A 13,856-nucleotide genomic window follows, 5' to 3' on the forward strand; every position below is an offset into this window, starting at 1 on the left:
AGGAGAAGCAAATGTGTAAATGATAAAATTGATGATTTAAATTTAGATGCTTCAGTTTCAGGGTCATGGTATTGTGCATGGCTCATTTAGACAAAAAAAATCCATCATTAGTAACACATTTGTTTTTCTCTGTTGTGCAGGTATCATTTCAATTTCTCTCTTACATGCATTACATGCTCCAGAAAAAGTTAGCAGGACATTGTATATGGAATTGCCATGTTCACATTAATGAAGGAATATGTCACCCAAAGCAATGTTGGCTCACTAATATAATTCTAATAGTTAGTGTATAGCAATGGAGCTAGAACTAATTTTGTGTTCCAACTATAGTCAACTGTGCACCCAGCCCTCTCTGTTTTATCATTTTTAATAACTGTTTAATGATGAGTAAATCAGAAATGACATGAGTTGAAGCAAATTTCCCAATGTTTGGACTTACTATGGCAAGGAGGAATACATTTCTGTATATCATGCTTTGACTGCTAAAAGAGAACTGCAGTATGTTATCCGTTTTATCATTTAACCAGTAAGTGAAGAAATAGAGGAGCTTGACATTATTACAGCTTGGAACTAGTTTCACAGTTTTTGTTTTCCTCAAAACTGTTACTAACTATGTTTATCTCTTCTCTCATGAAAGTAACATTTATCCACACACATATAATATCAGGCAGAATTCCATCACTGAACATCAAAGCTTACACTACCCCTATTACCAAAAGGTTCAGACGCTGTAAATAGAGACAAAATGCAATGATTTGTAAATCCTTTCTGACCTTACATTTGTTTAAATTGTGACAGGATATTTGATGCTCAAATTGATAAACTTTATTGTTTCTTTAGATATACACACTCATTCTGAATTTTATGCCAGCTAAAATTTCCCAAAAGATGGGATTGGGGCAGTATGGCTGATGGAGTCGGTTGCGGCCATTCTAGACAATGTTTGTGATTCCAGCATGTTGCAGCTTGTTTCTGGATTGCCTTTTTGCACTTCTTGCTTAAAGCATGTGGCCAAGTTTATTTTTGATGGAAGCTGCATCAAGCTGCAAAGAGCAGATCAGCAGTAAGTCAGGCGCAGGAACCACATAGAGCATCCAGTCAATTTTCAAAATAAAACACCCTGTGCAGTCTTATGCATATAAAAAACAGACAAAAAGAATCAATTTAACTACATCATACCTGCCAGCAATTACAATTTTAGTGGGAGTGTCCCTATTTTTTGCCCTTTCTCCCACTGTGTTCCTTCTTGGTAACTACTTCCTATAATCGCCTTCTTTTGTAGTCTCCACTCCGATTAGTTTGTTGCTGAAAAAGGACAAAATAGGTTCAGAGAAGAGGAAATGCACTTTCCACTTCATGTGAAATGAGCTCGGGGCCCAGAGAAGTCAGTGGCATTTCTGGATGTGGTTAATATATGATTTCCCCTTTACATGAGATTATAGATGAGGCTACAAACTGTGTTTATAGATAGCAGTGTTTGAACGTATTCATCATTTATATAATGCCAGTTTTCAATGCAATTTTAGTGCAGTGAGAGATCAGAAGTCACTGGCATTTGGTCATCTTTCCTTGCAATTGTGTGTTGAGACATGTTGTTCTTAAAGTCTTTGCTCATAATTTTTTTCAAAAGGTAGAGAACCTTGCCCCACCCTTCCTTGTGAAAGAACAAGACTTTAAAAGGTGCTCCTTTCATACCAAACCGTGACACAATTATCATTGACAATGAACCTGTGGAATGTTCCAAACAGTGGGTTTTGGAACACTCCTTAACTTTTCCAGTCTTTGGTTGTCTCAGTATGGTATTTACATTTTACACAGTGTGCCACCTTTTTTTTGGAATTGCAGGTGTGACTCATGGGGCAGCAACAGTTTCAGAGGACCATTTACTGTAGCCACGCGTAACAATGGTGTTGTTGATCAATATTTTTTGGCTGTTTCAATTTTGTGCCACCCACAATGCAACATCAGGATCTTGTGAAGGTCCCATAGCTTACATCAGGTTAAACATATGATTTAAGTGTAGTTTGTTTGTCATATGTTATAGAATATTATGTTGTTTTATTGTTTAGTTTGTTTGCAACAAATGAAGTGGCAATGCAAATACATGATTGATAAACTCTTGGGCTACTTAATTAATACCAGATCAAGCATGTAACAGTACCTCATCATGTTTAGACATCTGTATGAGTACGACTTATTTATATGTGTAAACCTATTGTTTAACAGCCAATATTGCCATCAAATTATCATAATTAAAGAGGTCACGTCTAGTAAAAGATTTTATAATTCTGTTGGCTAACTTTGAGACTACTGGTAACTGGCACTATGAAGTATGAATACATGTTGTCCTTTCTAGTTCTTTATTGTAGCTGTTTCATGTGGATTCGGGGGTCTCGAGTGGGCTAATGAAATGATCGTAGCTGAACGCTTTCTAAAATTGCTGATCATCAGTTTTCTCAGTAACTTGTGTCATGATGTCAAACAACTTTTGAGACAATTAATGTGAGTTTTTTTCCTCTTAATACAGTGATGTCCGAGCTAAAGTTAGTGCAGATGTTTTAAATTGGATGACACCGGCAACTTTTTTGAATAAGGCATTCTGTAACACACTTTAATTGCCTATTTTACAGTGATGTCTTGTCATTGTCATTTGTTCTATGTTTAAACACTGCCAGTTATGAATTCAGCCCAGTCGTATCATGCTTCTGCTATAAGACAGCATTGCAACACTATAGCTTGCAATATACATGCAATGCATTAGAAATGGAGAAAGCTGCCAGTAGCCATTTTTTCAGGGCTTTTTTTAATTGTGTAACTCCAAGCACACTCTAGTCCATTAGTATACTTGTTACATTGAGATTTTATAAATTGCTTTGACATCTAGTATGAATTTGATTCTCTTGATGCTCTTGAAAATTCTTATATATCTAAAAACCCTCTTATGCATTAATGCATAAATTCTACCATGTAGTATTGAGGAATTTACCAATTTCCCCGTTTGCCCCTAACATCCATACTCCAATTCACTACATGCACTTAAATGTCCTGACTTTATTTGCTTAATCCAAATCAAAATACTGTCATTTCCATCATAGTTCCACAATGTAATATAAATAAATGTCCATCCTGCTATTTTTGGAACAAGCATTTAAAAATATTAAAGCATGTAAAATATTGAAACAACTGTATTCATGGATGATAAGTTTAATTCTCGATGGCAATAGTTCTTTCAGAAATTAAATGCTACTAGCATTGCGTGCCATCCATGCATCACTGGTCAGGTAATGGTTTAAAAACGAGACAGTAGTAAATAAAACATAGTATAATAGATGTGTAATAATAGATAAAGTCATGATGACATTCATCTTATTTAGCTTTCTAGAAATTGTGAAATCCTTTATTCATAAATGATTACAAAAGACATGAATCCGTGTTTTTAGTTATTATATTAGTATAAGTATAATATACTTAAGTAATAAGTGATTGCAAGTGATGCATAATAATGTTACAGTATTTTTAGAAAGTGTCACAGCTGAAAGTTGTTTCAGAGGGAAATAATGGTAATCCTCTCAAAGTCGGTAGTTTCACATCACTTTAATGTGTTGTGCAAGTGTTGCATTGTGGGTTGGGCTGAAAGGACAATATAGAAACAAAGAATGAAAGGCAATGTCTCTGTAGTGATAATTAGAGCATTATAACAGTTTGGTCAGCTAAATTTGAATTTGAATGTGTGCTTGGTGTTAGGATGTTTACTGTTTTTATATCCTTTTTTTCTTCTTAGTATTATGCAGATGATAGCGTGAGTTGCATAGTGTTACTTTGATGCATACAGTAGGTGTGAATACATTGTTGTTTGTGCCAGTAGTATAAAACAAGCCCTTTAATCCCACCCACTATTTCATTGTGCTGCATCAGCATTACAAGAAAGCCTGCAGAATTTGGCAACACAATGCTGCCCCGATAGCATGATTCATATGTGGTAGCCATTAAAATATCGCACTACGTCGGCCATGACTGCCTCAAAAATTCACTTCACAGATGCCCTTTGGATCCAACTGTGCCCAGGCTGTAGCACAGCCCGGCACACCCGCAGCCTCATCCATGTTCCATAAACCTTTGATTCTTCCTCCTTTTGCTTCCCTTCTTCCTTTACTCTGCCTTTCTCCTCTCCTTTCCTCTCCTCTCCTCCCACCCCCTCTCTGATTTCTTCTCCCTCTGCCTCACTCTGTGTGTCAGTAAAGCCAAGAGAGGAGAGAGAGAGAGAGACCTGCTTTCTGCTAGCTCTGCATTATGGGAGGGAGAGCGAGGCTGAGGGAAGATAGGAGCGAGAGAGAGGGATGTGAGAGAGTGAGCGCTAGCAGCAGTTAAGCAGAGAGCCTGTGCCAAGAGGAGGAATGCAGCACTGCATTATGAAAGCCATAGGATATAGGTCCAGCTCTCTGTGAACGATAAAGGAGAGAAGAAGAATTTAGAAGATGAAATCCAACATATGCACGGTTGTTATTACAAATCAAGCTAAGTAACTAATGAATACATCACGCACTATCAAATGTGACATAAGAATGTTAAGCATATAGAATTCTGCAACATTATCAGGTGTGAAGATATACACTGTAAGTGAGCTTTTGTGAGTCAGATGCAAAAATATCCAAAATCTTGTCACAGAAGGAAAACACCTCCTACTCCCCTAAGTCTAGGTATGGGAGGAGACTGCTAATAATCTTGTTCGGGGAAGAGCTTCATTGACACAGGGAAAACGCCACAAGCTTTGATCTCACCGCATCTCCCCATCCAGATCACGTCATGAACAAAGCCTAAGATTTAGTGGAGGGAAGAGGAGCAGAGGAGCAGAGGAGCACAGGCGAAGGACAGAACAGGGGTTTATTAGACTTGCCATGCATGATTTTTAGGTCAGCCCCAGGCCAAACTTTGCTCCCTACACCTGCTTCTCTGCAAAGCAGGGGGCTCCAGCCTTGGCATGGAGATGTGTTTTCCCAAGCTATTTTGGGGGACAAAACTGAATTTAGCCACTCACTTTCAGCACTATCCACGTTATTCTCCTTTCTGATATAATTTCATACATACAACAGATGAAAAAACAGGATCCACATTCATGGTTAGGAACAGTGTGATGTGTGGAGGTGTGGAGATTTTCAGTGGGGCTGTTTAGCACAATATCATATAGCTCTTTCTTTGGACACCGCTTCCGTTCACCAGCTATGTAAAAATCATTGTCATGGAACATAAAATCCACTTACAATCATTATATATTTTGATTTAGACAAAGATTGTCTTTGTGCTTGAAATCTAAAATGGTTGACAGTTCTTTGCAGCAGTTGTACAGTTCCCAGATCTCTGGTACCAAGTGAAGCAACAATCGTCTCAGCCCATAAGAACCATCCCTGGAAGTAACAGCTGACATTAAAGTGGTATACAAGCGAGACGCAAAAAGTCACTCAGCCAAGAAATGACAGTCCGCCACATAATGTCATTTTTAAGAAGGATAGCTTTAGCGCGTATGCAAATCCCAAGTAACCTACATTAAAGTGATCTTGTGATCGATCTTAAATATGTCATGCAGTTTAACACTTTGTATCTGCAGGAGGGTCAGGAGCTGATCCAGGAGAAGCCGGAGCTGCGTTCAGTGGTGCAGCAGAAGCTGGAGGAGATCAGAGAGTGCTGGTCCGACCTGGAAACCACGACCAAAGCCAAGGCCCGGCAGCTCTTTGAAAACAACAAGCCAGAACCGGCTGTGAAGAGCTACTCGGACCTCGACAACCAGCTCTCCCACCTGGAGCGGCAGCCCCCCCAGCTGGAGCAGGCACACCATCTGCCCACTTTCAATGAGCAGCTCCAGAAATTCCAGGCAAGTCTCAAGGATCTACAGGGTCTCTCTAAGAGATTGTCTGTTGTTGCCAAATTATTTTACTCAGACCCAAATGATTCTTTCATATATGAAACACTTTCACATGTGAAAAGGAGCTGCTTCAGTCACAACTGATTATGTTGGTTGAGTTTCCACCGTAATTGTTCATACTCTTACTTCTGCATATCTCCCACCTTGTCTAACACTCAAGAGTCTCCAAACTACTATTTTGTAGTGACATCTGTACATTAGACATTTTTTTTTATCTATAGAAGGAACCCAGCTACAGTCTGTGCAAGCACTTCATGTTATTTATTGTAATCCTTATATTACATGTATTTAATATTTTTTTTTAATCTTTTAAGTCTTTTTGTCCTGTATATATATATTTTTTCTAATTCTTACTTTTAATCTCATTTTCTTCTTTACTGTACTCTTTATTTGAACGGAGCCTCAAGAGGTTGCCACCCCGTATTTCACTGCACATGTTGTTTGAGTGTGTGGCAAAAAACTGCTTTAAATCGTAACATTTAATTCTCAGCAGGAAAAGGTTTTGGGAGGTTTCTGAAGAGCACACCTAGGTCAAAAGATACAGAGGTATAAAGTGGCATCACATTTAAATACTATAATAATGTAAAGTACCTCAAAACATTTAAACAAGTGTTTGAAATATGAAATGATAATTTAGTCCTTGAGTCCTGCTGCATGTATTTCAGACTACCAGTGGGCTTCGGTTGGCCAAATGATTTAAACCTTGACTCCACCCTGTGATGTTTACCTCAACCAAAATTTTTATTTCAACCTCCACAGCACCTTTGCCCATGAGAAATATTTCTGTGACTAAAACTCTCTCCCCTTATGTAGCTAATGCTTTTGACAGACTGCATACCTCAGCTCATTGTTGTTTATGTAATTTACCTCAGCTCGGACATGTGTCCGAAGAGGCCGCTGTTGTGGCATGTTCTCAAACACGAGGATCAGTGGCATTAAAAAATGCACTATATTCTTTTTTTCCTTAAAGTGAGACAGCCTGCTTACATAACCCTGAAATGTTCTGATAGGAAAGAGGCTGATGTACTGTGTCTGTCCATCCGTCATATGGCTATAAAATGACCTTGTCCTTCCCTCTGGTGCAGGCTATGGAGTCTCAGATAGGGGACTTTTACAAGGATGTGGGAGACTTGGGAAGCTTGCAGGGGGTCTGCCTACCCCAGCGAGGGCTGGCGGCAGGTGACAGGGAGGGTGGCGAGCAGTCAGACGGGGTAGAGACCCGCATTGTCCGCCTCATTGAACCCCTGAAGGAGAGACGCCGTATCCTGCTGGCTTCCAAAGAGATGCACCAAGTCGCCCAAGACCTGGAGGATGAGATAGTGAGTGCCAACCTATTTTTTTACAATCCTTTTAAGTTATAAGTATCCTCTGCTTCATCTGTCAGAGTTAGTGTGTTAAGGTTGATGCTGTTATGTCACATACATTTAAGGAATCAGAATTTGAAAGATTTAATTAATGTACAAAGCTCATGTGTCTCACTGATGCTTTCCATGTTTAATACTGTACATAGATCCTTACATAAACTGAATATGTAATGACCTGACTGTTGTTACGTGATAGCTGTGGATTCAAGAGAGGCTTCCCGTGGCCTCCTGTAAGGATTATGGGAATAACCTCCAGAGTGTACAGCAGCATGTTAAAAAGAACCAGGTAAGTGTCAAATATGACATTTGGCCATGATCAGTTGAAATGTGGCCGAAACGTGCTTCACCTCTTACCACTTATCTCTGATCGTTCCTTTAGACACTCCAGAGGGAGCTGACAGGACGGCGGGCTCGTGTTGAGGAGGTTCTGGACAGGGCGGGGATTATCGCTTCACTGAGGACCCCTGAGGTGGAGTTTGTGCGTGAAGGGGCGGGGCATGTGCGCCAGCTGTGGGAGGTTTTGCAGCTGGAGACAGAGAGGAGGTCTGTGTTGCTGGACGCCACTCTGCAATCTCAGCAGTACTACAGTGAGGCAGCTAAAGTGGAGTCCTGGCTGTCAGGTCAGAAGCTTCACCTGGTCAATGAAGAAAAAGGCTCGGTAAGGATGGACCTTATAGTCACACAGGTCTTTGTTAGCAAACATCTTAAGTGAACATGTGAAACCTACATCTTTTCATTATTCTGATATTTTCAGGACGAGGCAAGCACGCTGCAGCTGCTGAAGGCCCACCTGGCTCTGGAGCAAACAGTGGAAACATATGCAGAGACTGTAGGCATGCTGTCCCAGCAGTGCCAGCATCTTCTTGAACTTGGACACCCAGATAGGTGTGGAATGAACCACCATCACATATGCACTCACCGAGCACATATATAGCTGTAGAAAAGAGGAAAGTTAAGATTTCATGCTCTATCTACAGTGTTGGATAATATTAGGGTGATATTATCAATGCTCATCTTATTGGTAGCTGCTACGTTTTTTTTTTTCTCTCAATATTCCACAGTGAGCAAATCACCAAGCAGCAGTCCCACATAGACCGGCTGTATGTGTCTCTGAAAGACATGGTCGAGCACAGGAAGACCAAGCTGGAGCAGCAGTACTGGCTCTACCAGCTCAACAAGGATGTGGAAGAGCTAGAGAAGTGGATCACTGAGCGTGAAGGGGTGGCAAGTTCTACTGAGCTGGGCCAAGACCTGGAGGATGTCACGGTCAGTCCATCAGCATGCTGCACTACTCTGATGACAGGAGATTCTAAACTTTTATAGTCCAATAATTTTACACCATGAACCATGATCATATAATCATAGGAATATGTAGCATCAGAACAATGAAATACAGTTGCATTGTTTATGCAATAAGTGAAACAAGTAGTGGTGGTTAAATTAATCATTCATAACTGTAGGATTGTAATAAAACAATCTTACTTGAAAATCTCCAAATAGACCAGTTTTATGTGTACTGTTTTGGCTATGAGAAGTGTTCTACTCTAAATAACAACTCACTGTCATTATTCTTGTCAGTTTATGTCCTAGATAGGCTGGACAATTGTATCAACACTGATATACACAAGCTACAGCCACAAAAATGACCATAAAGTACATGACTACCGTTGAGGTTTTGTGAGCCAGATGCAAAAATATCCAAAATCTTTTTGCGGAAGGCTATGCGACACAAGGACTCACCCTTAATTTTGTTTACCATCGGGACATTCTCAATGTCAATACAGCATCATTTTGAGGGGACAGCAATAACTCATGATGTATAGCATTGCAACTGTCCTAATGGGTGGAATTAATAAAGTGGCAGTTTGAAAGAAAAACACCTGATGTTTAATGGCTGCTTAGTTTTTTTAGGGAAAGAACGTAGCGGACACGAGAGAGCAATAAAACAGCTATAAATGCTCTATCTCTAAAACCTATAATTTCTTTGTAAAAGGCTATAGGCTCAGGACTGAAGGACAACTGTGTCTGTGTCTCTGTGTAGCTATATGTTTTCCAGCATCAAAATGTTTGGCTCTAGAATACAGATGGTTGGTGCTGTTATTACCATTTCCCCAGATACACAAATCCACCCCTTATTTATTTATTTATTTTTTATCTTTATTATATTTTTTCTTTACTGGCCAGTACTACAGTTTTTCTGTCACATTAAATCTACTGACTAGTCACTCAGCAGATTCTAACAGAACAACAACAAATACAAAATTAGACCTGTGGTTCCTCATTCTAAGATCTTCATCTCCCCTGACTTAGACACATTTAAGGAATAGAAACATCCTTGACGGTGGCAGACCTCGGTTGGTTTCCAGATTACGGGCTAGAGGACTGAAGGTTGATGGATGAGAGCGAGCATAACTGGCAGTATAGAAAGCCTCAAAAATGTCTCAAAAATTGTCTTAAAGTATCATGAGCCTCACAAAGGGAGTACATTTGCATCAATTTATTTGACAGCATTGTAACAAAATGTTCTTGTGTCCAGTCCCTGTAGTGTTGTGTTGTTTATGTGTGTTCCAGGTGCTCCAGGAGAAATTCACCAAGTTTGCCACAGAAACCAACAACATTGGCCAGCAGCGCATGGAGCAGGTGAACAAAATGGTGAACGAGATGATAGACTGCGGCCACTCGGACGCAGCCACCATCGCTGAGTGGAAGGACGGCCTGAACGAGTCGTGGGCCGACCTCCTGGAGCTGATGGAGACCCGCAGACAGATGTTGGCAGCATCGCACCAGCTGCACAAGTTCTTCACTGACTGCAAAGAGGTACAGTCAAAACAAATACCAGCCTGTGATTCAGGTGTACAGTGCTCTTCATCGCCGTTTCAAAGGTAGACAGTCTGGGACATGCGGCTTCTATTTTTAAAACGCTCATGACGATGCTGTCCTGTGTTGTAGGTCTTGGCTCAGATCGCGGGCAAGATGAAGCAGCTGCCAGAGGTGAGGGCGTGCCAAGCCAACATCACCAACCCAGCCACCCTGCAGAGACTCATGCACTCTTTTGAGCATGCCCTTCAACTGCTAGTCGCACAGGCAAGTGATCTGATCTCTTTCTGAGTCACACACTGTACTTTCTACTCATGCGATGCACTGCGATGAGGGCATATAAATTTCACCGAACATACGTCTGACAAAAAACTGAATCTTTTGCCATATCCACGGATAATCTAACCCTTAGAATATATAGAAATATATTTTAATACATTCCTGTTTGTTTGTGCTTGTTTTAAATATCTTGTTTTGTTCTATCAACAGTCATAACCTCTAATGAAATCACTTCAGTTCAGTGTGTTTCCTACAAACACAATCATTCTTCTAGCTTCAGCCACTAACTCTCTTCATCCTGTCTTGTTGCAGGTGAGGCAGCTGCAGGAGAACGCTGCCCAGCTGAGAACCATCTATGCTGGTGAGAAAGCTGAGGCCATCATGGTCAAAGAGCAGGAAGTGATGGAGGCGTGGAAGGAGCTGCTGAGCTCTTGTGAGGCCAGCCGCGTCCAGGTCACCTCAGTAACCGACAAGGTGCAGTTCTTCTCAGTGGTGCGTGAAAACCTGATGTGGATGGAGGGCATCATGGGCCAGATAGGATGGGATGAGCCAAGGTAAGACATCTGACCATCTATACCACTTAAGATGTTGTGCATACATCCTATTGTATACAGTGTATGGTTGGGGTTTAGTAACTGCATTTTATGCTTTAGTGTTCAGTTAAACCAAAAGTATTTGTGGTCTTGCGCTGTCCCTGTAGATAATTTCATGACTGTGTTGAAGTAGGCTGCCACCTTGACCTAATCTTATATGACATCTGTTATTCAATTTTACATATGAAGTATTTTTGGCAATACATTTTACAATATATTCATTGCCATTATTTGTCATTTCACCCAGCCAGTTCCACTGTGCAATAAATAAAATAAAAATGTCAGAAATTCTCTTGTAACAATTTCTAAGTTATGGAGATTTTCAGCTTTTTCGTATGTCATAGGACTGATGGTTGAGCAAAACAAGACATTTGAAGACGCCACCTTGGGTTTAAGAAAGAATTATCTGTTTTCAGCAATTTTATTCAGCCATGGTCAAAAGTCTATATACACATGTAAAGAACTTGCAGTCTTGAGTTCCAATGATTTCTTCATTTGACCACAGAGTTTTCCTCCCGAAAGTTTTTTCTTTGACCATATGATCAGCAGCAAACTAAAGGTGAGCTTTAAGACATCACATCAGGAGCAAGGGCCTTCTGTTTTGCTCAGCCCATGTTAATGCAAAACACACTTGACTGTTGACACTGTCACCTGTCTTCTAGCAGCTTCTAATTCATTGCAGACTTGCTTTTTAGTGTTTTTTTTGTTGGCTCTTGACAGTCCTGACCAGTTTTCTCTCTGCAGCAGGGGATAGTTTGTGTTTTCTTCCTGATGGTGGCAGTGACACAACTGTGCCATACTTTTTATAATTACACACAGCTATTTGTAAAGTTGGTCTTGGGATGTGTAACTGCTTTGAAGTGACTATCCTGACTTGTTCAAGTCAATAATATCAATGTCGAAAATGCCCAGTTCAAGGAACTATCCAAAACCCAGAGATGTTCTGTGATTTACAATGACAAGGATGCTTCAAATCTGTGATTTGTTATCCCAAGTTATATAGATTAAATTGTCAAGTGCTTACATTTGTGAAGCTGGGACCATTAAGTGTTTTCAGCTGAATTCGATGATTGATTTAATATCAAAATCATTGTCCATTTACCTCTTAGGCGAATGGTGGCCTGAAACCGACCTAAAAAACTAAACATGCAACCATAAGGTACCTAGTTCAGACCCACTCTTTGTTGCATGTCTCCCAAAATTCCCTGTCCATTTCTTTACAAGCAGTATAAGACATAGAGTTTAAAGGCTCCAAAAATAATCTCTGGGAGAAAGAAAAACAGTACTAAGAGTAAATAACCAGTCCAGTGATTCTGTGAGGCTGTAATGCTCATTGTAAACAAGAATTACGCAGCGGGTGCTGTCAGCATAAAAGGCTATAGAGACAAATATCAGAGGGGTTTATCATGTTGTGTCCATGGAGGTATTACATTGTCTGTTTGTGTGAGGAAGGTGTAAGCTGGTTCAGCTGCTGGCACTAGAGGATAAGTCAGCTGATCACCAAAGTCATTATTATTATTCTTCTGGGCACCATGAATGTCTTTCACAAATTACATATACACTCATCTGGTAGTTCGGACTGTCCCTCGAGCCACGCCAGTAACTAGAAACTCTGACAGTCGACTTATTGATTGACTTATCATTTTAACACCACTATATAGAGAGCAGCAGGGATGATGTATTTTATAGGTGTGAGTGTTGACTTCAAGACGAGTTTCTGATTCTGGGTGTTAGCACTACTTCCTGCAGCACTCTATTACAGTTTGTAAAGGAGAATACTTGGGAATTATTCAGCTAACATTTTACAGTCTGTTGTTATTAGGATTCCTTAATATTATTTGTTGCTAAATCTTAACTAAATAATCTGATCTGTCCCTTTCTTAGGGATTTGATGGCTCTGGAGGGGATGATGAAACAACATCAGGAGCTGAAAGCCAAAGTAGACGGCCGCAGCAAGACAATACAGCAGTGTGCAGATCTCGGCAAGATCCTGATAGCTGCAGGCAATCCTGCATCTGAGGAGGTCAGACAAAAACAGTAAAACCCATATGAATATCACACATACCACAAAAGAATACATAAAAGCATACAATTACTTAAGATGTGTGGTTGTGGTCATGACTGCAAGCTGTCTGTCATCACAGATCAAAGAGAAGTTGGACAGCCTTCTGGCTAAGCAGAAGGATCTTATTGAAAAATGGGACAAACACCAGGAAAAGTTACAGCGCAGTGAGTAGAAGAGATGACTACATCAGTGCAGAGGCAGCTCTTAACACAACACCATGTTAAATGTCAAATGGGTTCAGACTGTAAATGGTTTTTCCACGTTGTCCTCTTATCATGAATCATGTATGAATCTTATTGTTCTTCTTGTTTGAGCTGAACGTTACACACTTACTCTGAACATGACTGAAGTGATAAGTTATACATCCGAACTGTGATCTCACACATACAGTGAATATCACCATAATGTACACGCAACCATTGCTACTGGAGTGTGCATTAAAATGTAGTGGTGGTGTGATGGTAACAGTACTGCTGGTCTGCTGTCACCTCCAGAACAGGAAAGGTTCCAATTTGCCCAGGAGACGGTGAAGGCAGAAGCCTGGCTGAAGGCCAAGGAGCCGCTGATCACCTCCAAGGAGCCAGAGGGAGGAGAGGCCCGGGCCCAAACAGACGAGGTTGAGCAGCTCATCCTTCGCCATGAGGCCTTCCGCAAGGCTGCTGTAACCTGGAAAGAACGCTTCAGCTCTCTCCGCCAGCTTTCCGCAGTAAGCTTGACTGTAGATAAATGTTTAATCAGTTTGGTGGAGTCACAATTTAATGCTGCTACAGGAAAAAAAAAATGTGACCTTGGGATGTTATGTTTGCTTAGCAGGCATGTGT

General features: G+C 40.6%; 1 protein-coding gene across 7 annotated transcripts in view; it reads left to right on the top strand.

The window, feature by feature from the left end:
* sptbn4a (spectrin, beta, non-erythrocytic 4a) overlaps nucleotides 1–13,856 on the top strand; it is a 58,339-nt gene that overhangs the window by 34,742 nt on the left and 9,741 nt on the right. For all 7 annotated transcript variants that reach the window (XM_037120535.1, XM_037120534.1, XM_037120538.1 and 4 more), the window contains 12 exons: nucleotides 5,603–5,866; nucleotides 7,003–7,236; nucleotides 7,478–7,567; nucleotides 7,661–7,939; nucleotides 8,036–8,166; nucleotides 8,343–8,547; nucleotides 9,853–10,098; nucleotides 10,231–10,365; nucleotides 10,690–10,931; nucleotides 12,855–12,993; nucleotides 13,115–13,199; nucleotides 13,530–13,741. In XM_037120535.1, the coding sequence (XP_036976430.1) occupies nucleotides 5,603–5,866; nucleotides 7,003–7,236; nucleotides 7,478–7,567; nucleotides 7,661–7,939; nucleotides 8,036–8,166; nucleotides 8,343–8,547; nucleotides 9,853–10,098; nucleotides 10,231–10,365; nucleotides 10,690–10,931; nucleotides 12,855–12,993; nucleotides 13,115–13,199; nucleotides 13,530–13,741 (2,262 nt within the window). The remainder of the gene's footprint in view (nucleotides 1–5,602; nucleotides 5,867–7,002; nucleotides 7,237–7,477; nucleotides 7,568–7,660; nucleotides 7,940–8,035; nucleotides 8,167–8,342; nucleotides 8,548–9,852; nucleotides 10,099–10,230; nucleotides 10,366–10,689; nucleotides 10,932–12,854; nucleotides 12,994–13,114; nucleotides 13,200–13,529; nucleotides 13,742–13,856) is intronic.

The sequence above is a fragment of the Acanthopagrus latus genome, chromosome 13 (assembly GCF_904848185.1).
Source record: "Acanthopagrus latus isolate v.2019 chromosome 13, fAcaLat1.1, whole genome shotgun sequence".
Classification (NCBI taxonomy): domain Eukaryota; kingdom Metazoa; phylum Chordata; class Actinopteri; order Spariformes; family Sparidae; genus Acanthopagrus; species Acanthopagrus latus.